At 43.3% G+C, this 15,667-nt stretch overlaps 1 protein-coding gene across 4 annotated transcripts in view; it reads left to right on the forward strand.

The window, feature by feature from the left end:
* The window catches only part of LOC308387672 (glutamate receptor 1-like), a 108,869-nt gene that overhangs the window by 62,167 nt on the left and 31,035 nt on the right, over positions 1-15,667 (forward strand). For all 4 annotated transcript variants that reach the window (XM_080867887.1, XM_080867884.1, XM_080867886.1 and 1 more), the window contains 8 exons: positions 3,520-3,573; positions 3,991-4,149; positions 8,899-9,066; positions 9,600-9,704; positions 10,837-10,947; positions 11,329-11,535; positions 14,993-15,208; positions 15,478-15,598. In XM_080867887.1, the coding sequence (XP_080724013.1) occupies positions 3,520-3,573; positions 3,991-4,149; positions 8,899-9,066; positions 9,600-9,704; positions 10,837-10,947; positions 11,329-11,535; positions 14,993-15,208; positions 15,478-15,598 (1,141 nt within the window). The remainder of the gene's footprint in view (positions 1-3,519; positions 3,574-3,990; positions 4,150-8,898; positions 9,067-9,599; positions 9,705-10,836; positions 10,948-11,328; positions 11,536-14,992; positions 15,209-15,477; positions 15,599-15,667) is intronic.

A 15,667-nucleotide genomic window follows, 5' to 3' on the forward strand; every position in this document is an offset into this window, starting at 1 on the left:
TGGATTCAATTTGGTGCTTTCAAATGATTTTTTGGCATCTTTAAAGCCTCATAACTTGTTAATCACAGAAGATAGAAATATGAAACTGAAAAACACGTTTAAGATCTGTTAAAACCTGCAAACAAATCAATATTACATTATAAGGACAAAGATATCCCTCTAAATGTAATGTAGCAGACGGATTCTGCACAGTCATTTTCCTGGTACTATAGAAAGGCGGGCGTTATATACGAAGATCATCATCATTCACAGTCTGGTGACAGAAGCAGGCCCAGGTCCCAGCTGGCAGGATAAAAACTTCACTCTATCAGACTGGAAAAGTTCTCAAACAAGCACCGAAGGCTGGTATTTTAGAAAATGACTCACAGCTAGAACGTGAGCTTTTTATGTTCTGACTTGCTTCAAGCAGCTCTCTCTCTGACATGGTGATCGAGGTTTTACCTAAAATGGACTTTTTGAAGTTTCCTGCAGTGATTTATCAGAAAAGACGTGTGTTCCTCTACTTCAGCGACGTTACACTAGTGCAGTTATGATACATCCCATAATACTGAAGCTCAGAGCTGGTTATAACACCAAGCACATTTTATATTAATCAGTCTGTTTTCAAAGGAGCTTGCAAAGAAAAGCGTCTGGACTTCTTTAAGTTGCTTGAAGACGTTTCACCTCTCATCCGAGAAGCTTCTTCAGTTCTAAGGTCAAATGGTGGAGAGTCCCAGATATAACCTAGTGGGAGTAATATCTGGGACTCTCCACCATTTGACCTTAGAACTGAAGAAGCTTCTCGGATGAGAGGTGAAACGTCTTCAAGCAACTTAAAGAAGTCCAGACACTTTTCTTTGCAAGCTCTGTAGACTACCATGACCTGGATGACTGAGAACCTTCAGAATCAGTCTGTTTATTTTTTACTAATTGTTCCCTCAAAGATAATAAATAACTCTGAGGGTATTGACATGATGCTTTATTATCCACAGGGATGATGATGATGATGATGATGCTGTTAATTGTGGTTGTATTTCTTTGTGTTTTCCTGTTAATTATTTCTCATTGGTTTTATGGAACGAGTGTTTTATAAACTCATCAGTCGTGAATGTCTGTGATGTCATGTGGATGGAAATCCTTATATGGTCATCTCTGATCCCAACCAGCTCCTCTTTGAGCTTTGTGTTTACGAGAGGCAGCCAATCAGTGTGAGATATATAAAGATTGCTTTGGGCTGTGATTCACGCAGAGCTACTCCGGCAGAGTAAAAGAACAAAACTATGAAGCAGGAAGTCAGTGGCTCGTGTCCTTATGTTGTTTTATAATCTTTTCATGCATACATGTTTATCACAGACCCCACAAACACAGAGTTGTTCTGTTTGAGCCTCTCGGTGTTCAGAGCAGCTGGATTTCGTGCTCAGTGTCTTCAGCTGCAGCTGCTTTACTGTCCAGATTTTGGTGGAACACTTTGATTTCAGAGAGACACTTCAAAATTCAGGAAGAAGGAACGTTTGGTATCAGCTGAGATCAGTTTGTAAGAGAGGAATGAAAGAGGGCAGCAGGAGAGAGACGAGAAGCCAAAGGTGCTCAGTGGGAACTCTGGCCAGAAACCAGCTGTCATTTGGGAAATTCCTCTTTCTGCTGAGCTCCAGCTGGCTGAACGAGACTCAAGTATCAGGTGGCTTGTTGGATCTGTGAAATGAAGCCATTGGCTTCAGCATCACCGTTTAGTTTGGCTGAAATGATCAGGTGGCGCTTGCTTTGGCTCAAATTGGTTCATTTAGTCCAGCTGGATGGGGTGAAAGTTTCCAGTGGATGACGTCGGTGACTTCAGATGGAAGACTGATTTTTACAGAAAGTTGATTCTAATCATGTGGACGCAGAGTTTTCAGTGGGAGAAACCAGTGACTGCAGCTGATACTGATGTGTCACATAACAACGACTGAAAACTCAACATCCAGATAAACAAAATCCATTTTCTTTCAGCTCCACGACGTGGCAAAAGTCAGGAGATCATAACAGTCCGACTGGGACTGATAAATCAATAAATGACAAGGTGATAAAAATAACAACAACAACAAAACACTGACAGCTTTCACAAGCTTGTGGTCCAGCTGTGGGCCCACTGCACCAGCACCCTGTAAATGACCGTAACTCGTGCTCGAGCTTTAGGGAGATCTTTGGTATCACAGTCGCACAAAACATGCAGAGTGTACTGCTGTCTGCACACAGACAGGGTCATATTATGTGAACTTTACAATAACATAATTCAAAAACCATTTTGGACATGAGAGAACAAACAAGTTACTCCTGAAAAATAATTTTTTAAGTCCAGACAGCCTGTATGTTATATCGTTATACCTGAGTAAAAACCAGTTAAAAATCATCTCAACTTCATACTAAGAAGTTATGAAGGTGTTCACTAATGTGCGTCCAGGTCAGGTGTGGTAATGTGTTGTGTTCCCAGTACAAAGCTGAGCAGTCAACGCTAACCTTCTTTACAACCGAGAAAAACTCTGAGCTGAGGCCATAAATCTAAACAGGCAGAAAAGCACTTTTCACTCCTACTAACTCAGGAAAATGTCATATTTTCTTCTCCTTTTTCCTCATCTAGTGATGGATTTTTCTGAACACTCGTATCATTTAAACTAAAGCAGCTCACACAGAAGGCTAAGTTAGCTCCTGCTCAGTTAACAGATGCATGTTTCTGCTAATCAGAGCAAAGTTCCAAGCAAAGCAAGGATAAACCTGGTGTGTTAGATAACTGCATTACAAAAGCTCCAGATATGGTCCACGGGTCCAGGTCAGGGACTCTAGTACAAGAGTTTAAACAGGTGAGACTATGGGGACTGTGGCCATCAGATGAACTGCAGGTTTTGGTGACAGTGTTGCTGTTGCTGTTCGATATTCAATTCTTTGACTGAGTAAAACTGCAACGTGCATCTTTCACTGTTTTGTACACATTTATTATAACAACTGTTAAGTGTTTGATCACAATATGAAAATTATTATCAGCTGAATGTGTTTGCTGTGAATGAACACCAAAAGAAACCAGAGGAATGAAGTGTTGGCTGGAAGCAAAAGGAGAGGAGGAGGTTTAAGAGGAGGGACGCTTCAGCAGCGTTCTCCTCCCTTCCTCCTCCAGAAGTGCCCAGTGATGCAGAGCAGCTGTTCGCGAACGCTCTTCGACTGCCGCTCATTAAAAGCCGGACCTGAGAGGAAGGCGTCAAACAACACCTGCTCCTCCTCTTCATAAACTTTCTCCTTTCTCTCCATCTTCCTTCCTTCCTGTCGTCTGTCAGTGGAGTCGTGAATCTGAGGAGAGCTTCTTGCTTTCTTTCCAGCTCCTCCTGATGGCAAAGATGGGCAATTAATTCCTCAAAGAGCAGCCGAGTCTTCCAATTAGCAGCTGTTTGAGAGGACACACACACACATGGCGATGATTGTGATGAATGTGTGATTGGTGCTTTTTATCATCATTAGAAACATCAGGAAAATGTAATTAGCATATCATTTACTGTGCCTCTCGCTCCTGCTCAGATTGCTGCTCAGAAGAGGAACTTGAAGAACTACCACTACATCCTTGCCAATCTGGTGAGTTCAGGCTCAGCTTCCCCACACACAGGGCTGAGGTTAAGGACGTATGCAGATGACTTTAACAGTTTGCACAAACTTTCCAGAGACGTGAAAGTGCTCGCTGTTGTCTGCATGTGGAGCTGTTTCCAAATAAACTGCAGCATTTCAGTTCATAAGTTTAAAGAGCTAGAAATTTCCAAATACATTTGGAAATATGCAGGCTTTCTTTTAACACTAAACTAAACTCGAAACACAGAGTAGTGCAAATAACTTCCAGACAATGATGTCATTTTTCATCACCAAAGTGTGCATGTCATTGTTTATCTATACCGAAGACAGGGTTTTATGGGATGCAGTGAAAGTTCAGGCAGTGAAACCTGTTGCTTTCCTTTGTGTGTGTGTGTGTGTGTGTGTGTGTGTGTGTGTGTGTGTTAGGGCTTCTTGGACCTGAACGTCACAGAATTTCAGAAGCTCGGACCGAACGTGACCGGCTTCCAACTGGTGAATCGGTCGGATCCCGCTGTGCAGAAGATCAATCAGAACTGGCTGGACTTCGACAACAAAGACCTCAAAGTGGCTCGCAGGAGGCTCAAGGTACACACACACACACACACACACACACACACACACACACACACACACACACACACAGTGTTTTCATACTTTTTCTTTGTGAGGAAATCTGAATTGTATCCTCCCAGTATAAATGATCCTGACATTGTTGTTCTGACATTTTTTTACAGGTGTGATATAAATGGTCATTTGGGTTTGGTTTTTTTTGTTTTGTTTTTTTGCCTGTCCTGTTTGGATCTTTAGCCATCAGAATTGTTGTCTGAAGGTCAAGAAAGATGCCAAGTGGATTTACTTTACCGATTGGATCATCATGGCCATATTGGTCCATTATTTTTATTAAATACTTTATTTTAAGTATTTCTTTTATTTGATTCTCGGTTGTTATAGACGGGACAGACATGACTGGGGGATTGGACAGGGAGAAAGAATGAAAGAAAGAGAGGGAGAGAAAGAAAAATAGAGGAGGAGAGAGGAGACGGTGATAAAGGGGGAAGAAAGAAAAAACACCTGGATCACCTGTATGGAGATAAGAAAAAACAGAAGAGAAAACAAACAAAAAAGAGCAACATAATAAATACAACACCATCACAATAAACTAGCTAACAGTAGATACTGAATATTACATGTTATTGTGCAGCACACAAGATCGACAGCGCACAATGTGCTTTGAGGTAGCAGCCAAGAAAGGTGTAGTTTGTGTCTGTGTACACCTGTGTGGATCAGCACGCTTGTATTCCAAAGGTTTCTCCATGTAACGATCTGCTAGGGGGTCTGGGGAGTCATAGCCCCGTCCCCCAGGGCATGAAGCAGGTATGGAGGAGATCCAGGCCCCAGACATCCAGAGGCCCCAGAGTACGAGGACCCAAGGAGGACCACCAGGGGGGCAACTGTGCCACCCTCCTGGGAAGAGCTGAGGAGAGCCTCAAACGAAAGGTCAACCAGCAGCCACAGAGCAGAGGCCAGAGGGGGTTGCAGTGATGTGCCCGCGGGCTGTGCTGGCAGCCAGCAGGCCCAGAGGCCTGAGGGCACCCCACCCCCCGGAAGGGGCCTTGCCGGGCCACAGGCGCCAGGTCCCGCCAATCGGCCACCAGGAGTGAGTCAGTACATACATGAGTGCCCAGCCCCAGACACCAAGAACCACCAACACACCAACGTCTGAGGGCATCAGCCACTGGCAGGGGGAGTGTGGTGAGGGGAGATAGACCTCCGTACTTTGGAGAGCCTGAGATGTTCCCAGCGAGGTGGAGTCTAAGACCCAAGCTGACATATAGACACAGACCAACAGGTGCACGCGGACATAAACGTGTATTCCCACCCCCATATACACAAACAAATACTTTGCACTCACCCGATGTGGAGACAGACACAAATAGACACTGTACACACATTCACACTCCCCAAACATACTCTAAATCCCAGGTCCAGGTACCCCTGCTCCCAGAGCACCTCCACCCAGCCCCCCAGCCCCGACGGCTAACAAAACGGGGGTGAGTGAAGACCCCATACCTCCCTCCGCCCGCTCATATGTAGTGTTGCTGCGTGCTGTTCTAACGTGCATTTAAAACACAGGAGGGCATGGTGCTTCCAGCCAGAGAGCAGCACGGCTCCTCCCGAAAACCCTTAATGTCTATATGCATTTAAAATTGAGGGTAGGGCACCAGCACCAAAGGTGGGTTTGAATACAAAGACCATCCTCTGGACACTGTATAACGTGCCCACCCTCAAAGCCCTATATGTATGTGTTATGAGAATATGAGTAATGTCTAGGTGTCTAGGTTGCGGAATTAAATTGAGGCACAGGCAGCCAGAAGGGGACAGAAGGGGAGTACCTCCCCTGCACCCTGGTGAGACACCTGCACCCCAAGCCCTGCCTGTGTGTGGGTGTGGTGGAGCAGGAAGAGTGAGGCAGAGTGAGGCAGCTGAGGATGGGGAGGGAAGAAAAGGAGGGGCAAGCGGCCCCTCTCTGGGGCCAGCTCTCCCACTGACCCCAGTAGGCACCCCCACACTCTGGAATCCACCAGAGCAAGGGGGCCCAGGCCCATCCGGACCGGGGCCCACAGCAGCAGCACCACCCGGCCCCACAGAGTCCGGGGCAGCCCACCCGACCCCACCAGAGAGAAAACTGCACCCACCCCATCATCCAATCTTCTCCCAGACTACACAAGACAATAGACACTCAGCTTGAGTCATTCTCCACCTCTCCAATATCTCTCCCCCACCTGCAGAGTGAGCTCCTGTAGAGAGGAGACCTCCTGCAAAGATGTAACAGCCTCCCCACCAGTTAGAGAGCCCTCCAGTTGGGCAGATGCACCAGAGGTCCCCCGCACTGGGGCTGAGCCCCCATGCACCCACCCGCCCACCACCCTGGCGACACAACAACCAGGACCCAAGGCCCAGCCAGAGCCCCAGCCCGGGGGCAGAGCACCCCCAAACCCTCAAGCCTCCACGCCCATCCCGGACTCACCCTGGGGCAGCCAGGCTACCAGGCCAGTAACCAACGTCCGCCAGCACAGACCCTCTCGCCACCAGAGCCCCTAACCAGGTCATGGCCACAACCCCCGCGTTAGGCCCTCCTGGGAAAACGTCCCTAGAGAATCCCCAGACGCCCTAAGGCCTTCCCTACCCCCATATCAACCACACTAGAGAAGGCAGGACCAAACTATGACCCCCCCACCCCCACCCCCACTAGGTGATGAAGCCGATCAAAGGAGCCCAGAGGGATTGATCAAATGTGATGGCAGAGGCTGTCTCAAGACTAATGTGATCTATCAGAGGGTTTTTATATTTGCTAGAATTAAGATTATTTTTATTTTTCCAGTTAATGAGGACTGTTTTCTTGGCAATGCATAGGGCTGTAAAATCGTTTATTTTTGGCAAGACCATCATTTTTATAGCGGCGACCCTTCCCATGAGTGACATGGGTAGAGATTTCCATCTAGCTAGATCGCCTTCTACTGTCTTTAAAAGTGGGATGTGGTTTAATTTAGTTAATTCTGCAAGCTTAGGAGACATATTGATACCTAAATATTTAATATTTCCAGATTGCAGTCGGGTAGATGAAGAATTATAGAAGGAGCAAATACTCAGAAGAACTGTAGATTTTGACCAGTTAATTGAGTAATCTGAGACTCTTGAGAAAGAGTTTATCAATGCAGTTACCCCAGAGAGATTGGTTTGTGAGTTTTGGAGAAAAAGTAACACATCATCAGCATAGAGACTGATTTTATGTTCTACATTCTTACATTTTATGCCCGTACTTGTTGTAGCCTTTCTAATTGCTGCTGCTAGTGGCTCAATAAAAATTGCAAACAGTGAAGGGGAGAGTGGGCATCCCTGCCTGGTGCCCCTCAGGAGACAGAAGCTGGAGGATGTTTGGTCATTTGTTCTGACACAAGCTGTTGGGGAAGTATATCATATTTTTAACCAGCTTATGAAAGAGTTTCCAAAACCAAATTTGTGTAAAGTTACAAATAGAAATTTCCAGTTAACTCTGTCAAATGCTTTTTCTGCATCAAGAGACAATATTATGGTTTCAATGTTTTTACTGCATGAGTAGTCTATTAAATTAAGTAATCTACATGTGTTTGTTGATGAGTGCCTACCTTTTATGAAACCAGTTTGGTCAGGATGAATTACGAGGGGGGTTATTTTCTCTAATTTCTTTGAGAGAGCTTTGCAGATTATTTTAAGGTCTACATTTATAAGGGATATTGGACGATAGCTTGAAGGAAATACAGGGTCTTTGCCTGGTTTTACTAAGAGACTAATATTTGCAGAGTTCATATTTGGTGGTAGTCTGCCAATTTCTTTGATTTCCTCCAACATTCTGTGAAAAACTGGTGCCAGAATCGTCCAGAATTCTTTGTAAAATTCTGCAGGAAAGCCGTCTGGACTTGGAGCCTTATATTGGGCATACTTATCAGAGCTTCCTGGAGTTCACCTGGCGTCAGTGGCGAATCCAGTGCCATTGCTTGGGTATCTAATAATTTTGGAAGAGTTACGTTGTCGAGAAATTGATCAATTTCGTTTGTAGATGGGGTTATTTGTGGTGTATTTAAAGTTTCATAGAAATCCCTAAAATTTTTGTTTAATTTTTTTAAGGTCATATATTGTATTCCCAGATAAATCTTTAACAGCTCATATAGTTGTTTTTTCTTTATTGATTTTTAACTGGTTAGCTAGAAATTGTCCGGATTTGTTACCGTGTTCAAAATTTTGGAACCAAAGTCTTTGTACTAACAATTGAGTCTTTTTATTAATAATTTCATTTCATTCTGGTTTTGTTTTGCGTATTTTGTTCAAAATTTCTTGATCTTGGTGGGACACATAGGCTTTTTCTAAGGATTTGATGTTTTTTTCTAATTCCTGAACATTTTTGTTTTCTTCTTTCTTCTTAAGTGATGAGAAAGAAATTATTTTAGCTCTCATCACAGCTTTCCCTGCTTCCCAGAGGACAGATAAATGGTCATTTGTAGCTGCACTTCAAGATCGTCACTCTCCTGAAGCAAAAGGAATTAACAGGCGTTGTTCAGGCTAAAGCAGCAGTGACACAAATACAAACTATCATTCACAGATACTTTTCCATCTGCCCCATTGCTTTTATTCCCACTTGTTTCTTCTATTCTACTTCTATTTTGAATCTATTTAAGGAAAGTACAAAAAAAACCACATTTCTGTGTATGTAAAGCAAAATCTTGTCTCATTGTGTCACCAATAAAACTGTGAACAGGATCAGGATTTTAACCACTTTCCTCCTGCCTGACCACTCAGTACACAGGAGCTCTGACCTATGATGGTGTCAGCGTCATGGCAACGGCATTCCAGAATCTGCGGAGGCAACGGATCGACATCTCTCGCCGGGGCAACGCAGGGGAGTGCCTGGCCAACCCGCCCGCTCCGTGGGGACAGGGCATCGATATCCAGAGAGCCCTGCAGCAGGTATGCATAAACAGCACACAGGCAGAACTGAGAGTGGGTCCAGAGGGAGCAGCTGCCACAGAAGCCCCACCCACCTGCTCTTCAAAGCTTGTGTTTGTGAAAAACAGCCAATCAGAAAAGTTAGTTTAAAGGGAGATAAATAAGGATTATTTTGAACTGTAAATCACGTATAGAAATATGGAGGTTGGAATGAGGAGAATACTCCCTCTTTAAAAACACCAATATTTTTAGGTCCTCTGAGAAAGTAAATATTAACTCCGAGCTGTTCTCAGATCCTCAGGCTGCTCCAGCAGCTCAGAGGAAATGAAAAATGAAAGTTTTGTCCTGAAATGTCCCAGAAATGTCCTAGTCTGTAGATCGAAAAACATGTCAGACAAACGGAGCGTGAAGCACTTTAAACACAGAGGAATTTAAAATCAATGTAAGTGTTAAAAGCAGAAATAACGGGCTCTCTCCATCAGTGCTGCCGAGCTCTTCTGGTTATGAAATCCTGCAGTTTTTCATTTTTGCTTTGCTTTTCTTTGTGTTGACAGGTTCGTCTGGAGGGGCTGACGGGTCACGTCCAGTTCGATGAGCGCGGACATCGAACCAACTACACTTTGACTGTGATGGAGCTCAGCCACATTGGACCCAGGAAGGTGCTGCTCCCGCCGCTTGTTGTTTTGTTCAGTTCAGGCGGGTTTTGTGTGGAATTGCACTCAGCAGGTTTTCACTGCATCAGCTCCTTCCAGTAATTAGCTCCCTCTCCTCAGATTAAAGCTGCGATAATCAGTGAAATCAGCCTCTGCTGCGTTTGTTTGCTGCGGAAATCTGCCGACTCTCAGTTTTCTATTAAATTCCGTCAAACAGTGCATCACACAACGACTTATCATTGTGATGAGCTGCTTAGTCCTGCTTACTTTGTGGTTTACAAGACATCAGAGTGGGATATCTTAAAGTTTGATGGGCGCTATGGAAGAAACCAATGCATAAATGTTTCCAATAATTGCCGGAGGCTCCTGGAACTTTATAGTGTACAACACCCAAAAGACACCAAATTGCACAAAACAACAGCAAATGGATGCAAAATTACAAAAAACAGTACTCAAACCTGATACAAACCAACACAAGCGATGCAAAGAAATAAATATAGTCATAATATAACAAAATTATAATTAAACAAAATGACTCAAAAGGCCCGTAAAACTTGAGCAAAATGCAGACATGAAATGTAAAAGTGAGTTCAGAGATGTGACTCATATTTTTTGTTGAGGAAGGAAACGCAAAAATGCAAATGTCTGTTTTCCCAACTCATACACACAAAATTCTCCCTGGGATTTCTTTTAGATTTCAACCCTCTGTTCTTTTAGCTCATGTTTCATATTTATCGTGACTGCTGCAAAGTACAGTTAACACAGCAGTGACAATGAAAGAGATTTTTTATTTAAATTAATTAAAAGCTTATTTAATTAAATAAAATAAATAAATAGCATTCATAATTAATTAAAAGAATATTATTTAATAAAGAAGAAACGATCCGTGCTGCTGTTTTACACATGAAGGTGATATCACACTAATGCTACCATCTGCTGTCACACTTTACTAAACTTTCTCAGGTGAAATGGGCCACAGTGTATTGAAGTGTCATAATAAACATGTAAATGAAAAACATTTTATTAATCACAAAATCAGCATAGCAAATACGTTAAATAAGCAGGAAGGTAAGCAGGAGGCTCAGTAATGATGACATAAGTACAGAGTTGTGGTCCAACGGTGCTGTTTTGTGTCCAGATCGGCTTCTGGAATGAGAAGAGAGGCTATGTGAACACTGCCATCTACAGGCCGATGCAGGAGGAGTTTTACAATGTGCAGAACAAAACCTACATCGTCACTACCATCCTGGTAAGTTTGGGAAGGCAAGATGATTAGTTCAAATATTTCACACAGTGCAGTAATATATTACTTGTTATGTTTGGAAAAAGTAAAGTATTTTGTGCAAATTAGGCAACGTTCTCACACACAGTCACAAATCTCTGACTGCTCCTGTTACCTGTTGAACTTCAGGCTCTGGCTGCTTGACTGCAGTCAGCATACACTCAACTTTAACATCACTCTGTAAAGATGTTTGCACAGACTTTATATCATCTTATCAGCTGTGGGTTTTTTTCATTTTCCTCAGAAAAGAAGAGGCACTTTTTACTAGAGAAGCACAATGTAAAATAATCTAAGTTAAACATACTCGAGTAGAGTGGCAGTGACATTCACACTTCTGCCTCCTCACAGGAAGCTCCCTACATGATGCTAAAGAAGAACCACGAGCAGTTTTGGGGAAACGATAAATATGAAGGTTACTGTGCTGAGCTCGCCGCAGAGATCGCCAAACACGTCGGGTTCACGTACCGCCTTGAGCTAGTAGGTGATGGCAAGTACGGTGCCAGAGACGCTGAAACAAAGATGTGGAATGGCATGGTGGGAGAGCTGGTGTATGGGGTGAGTGTGAGCAGTGCTCATTTCCACAGTTAAAATGTTTCTTTTCCTTATTTTTATCTTATTTTTAACAAACCAACAGCACATTTTTGAATATCTTAACAGTTTCTGTATTTGGCTAAAAACTCTCAGCTTTTATTACATCATCATGTTGAGCATATGTTGTTCTATACCTTTCAGCACTGATGGTGCCTTTCCAAATGTGCAAGCTGCCAATGCCATAAGCCCAGATGCCCCCCAGTACTATGCAGCTTCAGACAGTGTCTTTTGCTGGTTATTGGTGGAGACTCAGCACACTGAAAAAAATATGTTGGATTAATTTGATTCAGTAGTGGACATTGATTGCACGCAGATGTTTTGCTTTGGCAGCAACTTAAACAATTGAGTTAAATTAACACACTTTATTCATGTTCAATAAACCTGTGCAATTTGCGTTGATAAAATGTGACTTAAACATGTTTTGATGAAGTAATTTGAGCTCTTAGAATATTTTAATCCTGCACAATTTTCTCACTTTATCCCAACACCATTCAGTAACTTTTACCCCAATATTACTTGGTCACTTAAATACTACATGTTATCTTCAGATTACATGTTGCTATTATATTCTAGTATCAAATCCGCTATTTTCAAATGGAGGCCTTATAACAGATTGTATTGTTCTCTTCCAAGATAGTTGCTGGCATCCACCAGTAACCTTTCAAAAAAAAAAATGTATATATATATAAAACACCCAGCACGCCCCTGCGGGCGGTTTATCCTTCAAGCTCGGGTCCTCTACCAGAGGCCTGGGAGCTTGAGGGTCCTGCGCAGTATCTTAGCTGTTCCCAGGACTGCGCTCTTCTGGACAGAGATCTCCGATGTTGTTCCCGGGATCTGCTGGAGCCACTCTCCTAGCTTGGGAGTCACCGCACCTAGTGCTCCGATTACCACGGGGACCACCGTTACCTTCACCCTCCACATCCTCTCGAGCTCTTCTCTGAGCCCTTGGTATTTCTCCAGCTTCTCGTGTTCCTTCTTCCTGATATTGCTGTCATTCGGAACCGCTACATCGATCACTACGGCCGTCTTCTTCTGTTTGTCTACCACCACTATGTCCGGTTGGTTAGCCACCACCATTTTGTCCGTCTGTATCTGGAAGTCCCACAGGATCTTAGCTCGGTCATTCTCCACCACCCTTGGGGGCATCTCCCATTTTGACCTCGGGACTTCCAGGTTATACTCGGCACAGATGTTCCTGTACACTATGCCGGCCACTTGGTTATGGCGTTCCATGTATGCCTTGCCTGCTAGCATCTTGCAACCTGCTGTTATGTGCTGGATTGTCTCTGGGGCATCTTTACACAGCCTGCACCTGGAGTCTTGTCTGGTGTGATAGACCCCAGCCTCTATGGATCTTGTGCTCAGAGCTTGTATGTATATATATATATATATATATATATATATATATATATATATATATATATATATATCCAGAAATCCTACCAGTGGCTGGACAAAGCTGGACTGAAAGACAGCACAGAGGCACTAATCATGGCAGCACAAGAACAAGCTCTGAGTACAAGATCCATAGAGGCTGGGGTCTATCACACCAGGCAAGACCCCAGGTGCAGGCTGTGTAAAGATGCCCCAGAGACAATCCAGCACATAACAGCAGGGTGTAAGATGCTAGCAGGCAAGGCATACATGGAACGCCATAACCAAGTGGCCGGCATAGTGTACAGGAACATCTGTGCCGAGTATAACCTGGAAGTCCCGAGGTCAAAATGGGAGATGCCCCCAAGGGTGGTGGAGAATGACCGAGCTAAGATCCTGTGGGACTTCCAGATACAGACGGACAAAATGATGGTGGCTAACCAACCGGACATAGTGGTGGTAGACAAACAGAAGAAGACGGCCGTAGTGATCGATGTAGTGGTTCCGAATGACAGCAACATCAGGAAGAAGGAACACGAGAAGCTGGAGAAATACCAAGGGCTCAGAGAAGAGCTCGAGAGGATGTGGAGGGTGAAGGTAACGGTGGTCCCCGTGGTAATCGGAGCACTAGGTGCGGTGACTCCCAAGCTAGGCGAGTGGCTCCAGCAGATCCCGGGAATAACATCGGAGATCTCTGTCCAGAAGAGCGCAGTCCTGGGAACAGCTAAGATACTGCGCAGGACCCTCAAGCTCCCAGAGGACCCGAGCTTGAAGGATAAACCGCCCGCAGGGGCGTGCTGGGTGTGGGTATATATATATATATATATATATATATATATATATATATATATATATAGGCCCTTGGTATTTACTGGCCTACTGTGAGAAATTGATCATATATATATATATATATATATATATATATATATATATATATATATATATATATATATATATATATATATGATCAATTTCTCACAGTAGGCCAGTAAATGCATGATGAAAATTATGGCATCCCTTCAGTGGAATCTGTACTCACAGGTAATAGTTGACTGTTTTAATGGATGCAGCATAAAAATCTTTTACTGACCTAATGCAATACATATACACTTTGTAGTTAAAGAATTTTGAAGTTCTTAATGTCATCATGGCAGCTACATCCTTTAGCTTTGTGCCCTGCTCCCCCGATCACTTTGCAAACACTCTCAGCAGACTTTCAGAGAGAAACTCAAGCAGAAACCTTGACTATAAAGGCATGGCTGGGATGGACTTGAATGCTGCATTTTATCTGAAATCACATAAAATTATTTTAAAATAACAGCAGGCACTGTTAATGGTTAATCAGTCATTTTTTTGTTAAATAAAACCTGTGTTTCCAGATCTTATGGGATTAAAAAGATCCTAAGATGTTTGTTTTGAATTTGCAACCCCACAACACACAGGTTACAACCTCATTTTTCTTCAAGTGTGCATTAATGCGAGTCCAGTAATCACCTTTCTGACAATATATACAGGTATAAGTTAAACCTATGGCAGATTTTGGATTTCACAGTTGTATTAATAAGGTGGCCTGTGTGAGTATGCATGCACCTAATAATTACAAAAAGTCTGTTATAATTATGTCACAGAAACCTTAAGCGAAAATAGAATATACTTTCTCACCATAACACCTTGAACCCACAATCCACAATTGGCAAATTAATTCACACAGAAAACCAAATTATGTTATGAGCGCCTCGGAGTTAAGTTTAATGTGACATTGTGGCTCTTGCGCCAAAAACCATAATATCACATTAAACATTATGGTTTTTGGTTTTAAGTGTAGAGCTTCATTTTGACCTGAAAATACGTTTGGGAAATTGGGTGAGACGTTATGGATTTGTTTTTACTGTTTTGGGAATACGAGGCATAGTTTCAAGAAATGTGTTTAAGCAATCGAGAAAAACTGCAAATTTGGATATCTGTTGTGGACATATGATAATGTGCTTCCATACATACAGATGCTTTTCTTTTAGCAAAGGGTTTTGTGTCTCTCCTCCTGCAGAAGGCGGACATGGCAGTGGCCCCGCTGACCATCACTCTGGTGCGAGAGCAGGTGATCGACTTCACAAAACCCTTCATGTCTCTGGGAATCTCCATCATGATCAAGAAACCTACCAAGTCCAAACCGGGCGTCTTCTCTTTCCTCGACCCGCTGGCCTACGAGATCTGGATGTGCATCGTCTTTGCCTACATCGGGGTCAGCGTGGTGCTCTTCCTGGTGAGACTGGGCAGACTGGATAAAGAAAGCTTTCTTTTAACTAATGTTAGCTAACATGATACTTTGTGAAAGACGGATGGATGGATGGGTGGACGGAGCTGGTGCAAGCCTAGTCAGTGACATTAAAATGATTTTTGATTGCTTCACATACTGTAGAAATGACTCCAAAGGCTGTTAGGACTAGAAGAGTAAGTGACATCTAATTCTTTAAGTTTACTGTTAAACTGAGGATCCTTGTTTTTTTTTGTTTTGTTTTTTATCTTAAACAGGTGAGTCGGTTCAGTCCTTACGAATGGAACGGTGAGGAGTCTGATGATGAAGATGAAACTGCTCCCTCTTCTTCTCGAAGAGCTCAGGCCTCTTCATCCGCAGAACATACCCACTCTCCAGGTATCTCAGCATATATGTCTTTTTTTTTTACGTTTATTCTTGTAACAACAGAAACCGAACCTTCATCTT

Source organism: Rhamphochromis sp. 'chilingali', assembly GCF_963969265.1.
Source record: "Rhamphochromis sp. 'chilingali' genome assembly, chromosome: 19".
Lineage (NCBI taxonomy): Eukaryota > Metazoa > Chordata > Actinopteri > Cichliformes > Cichlidae > Rhamphochromis > Rhamphochromis sp. 'chilingali'.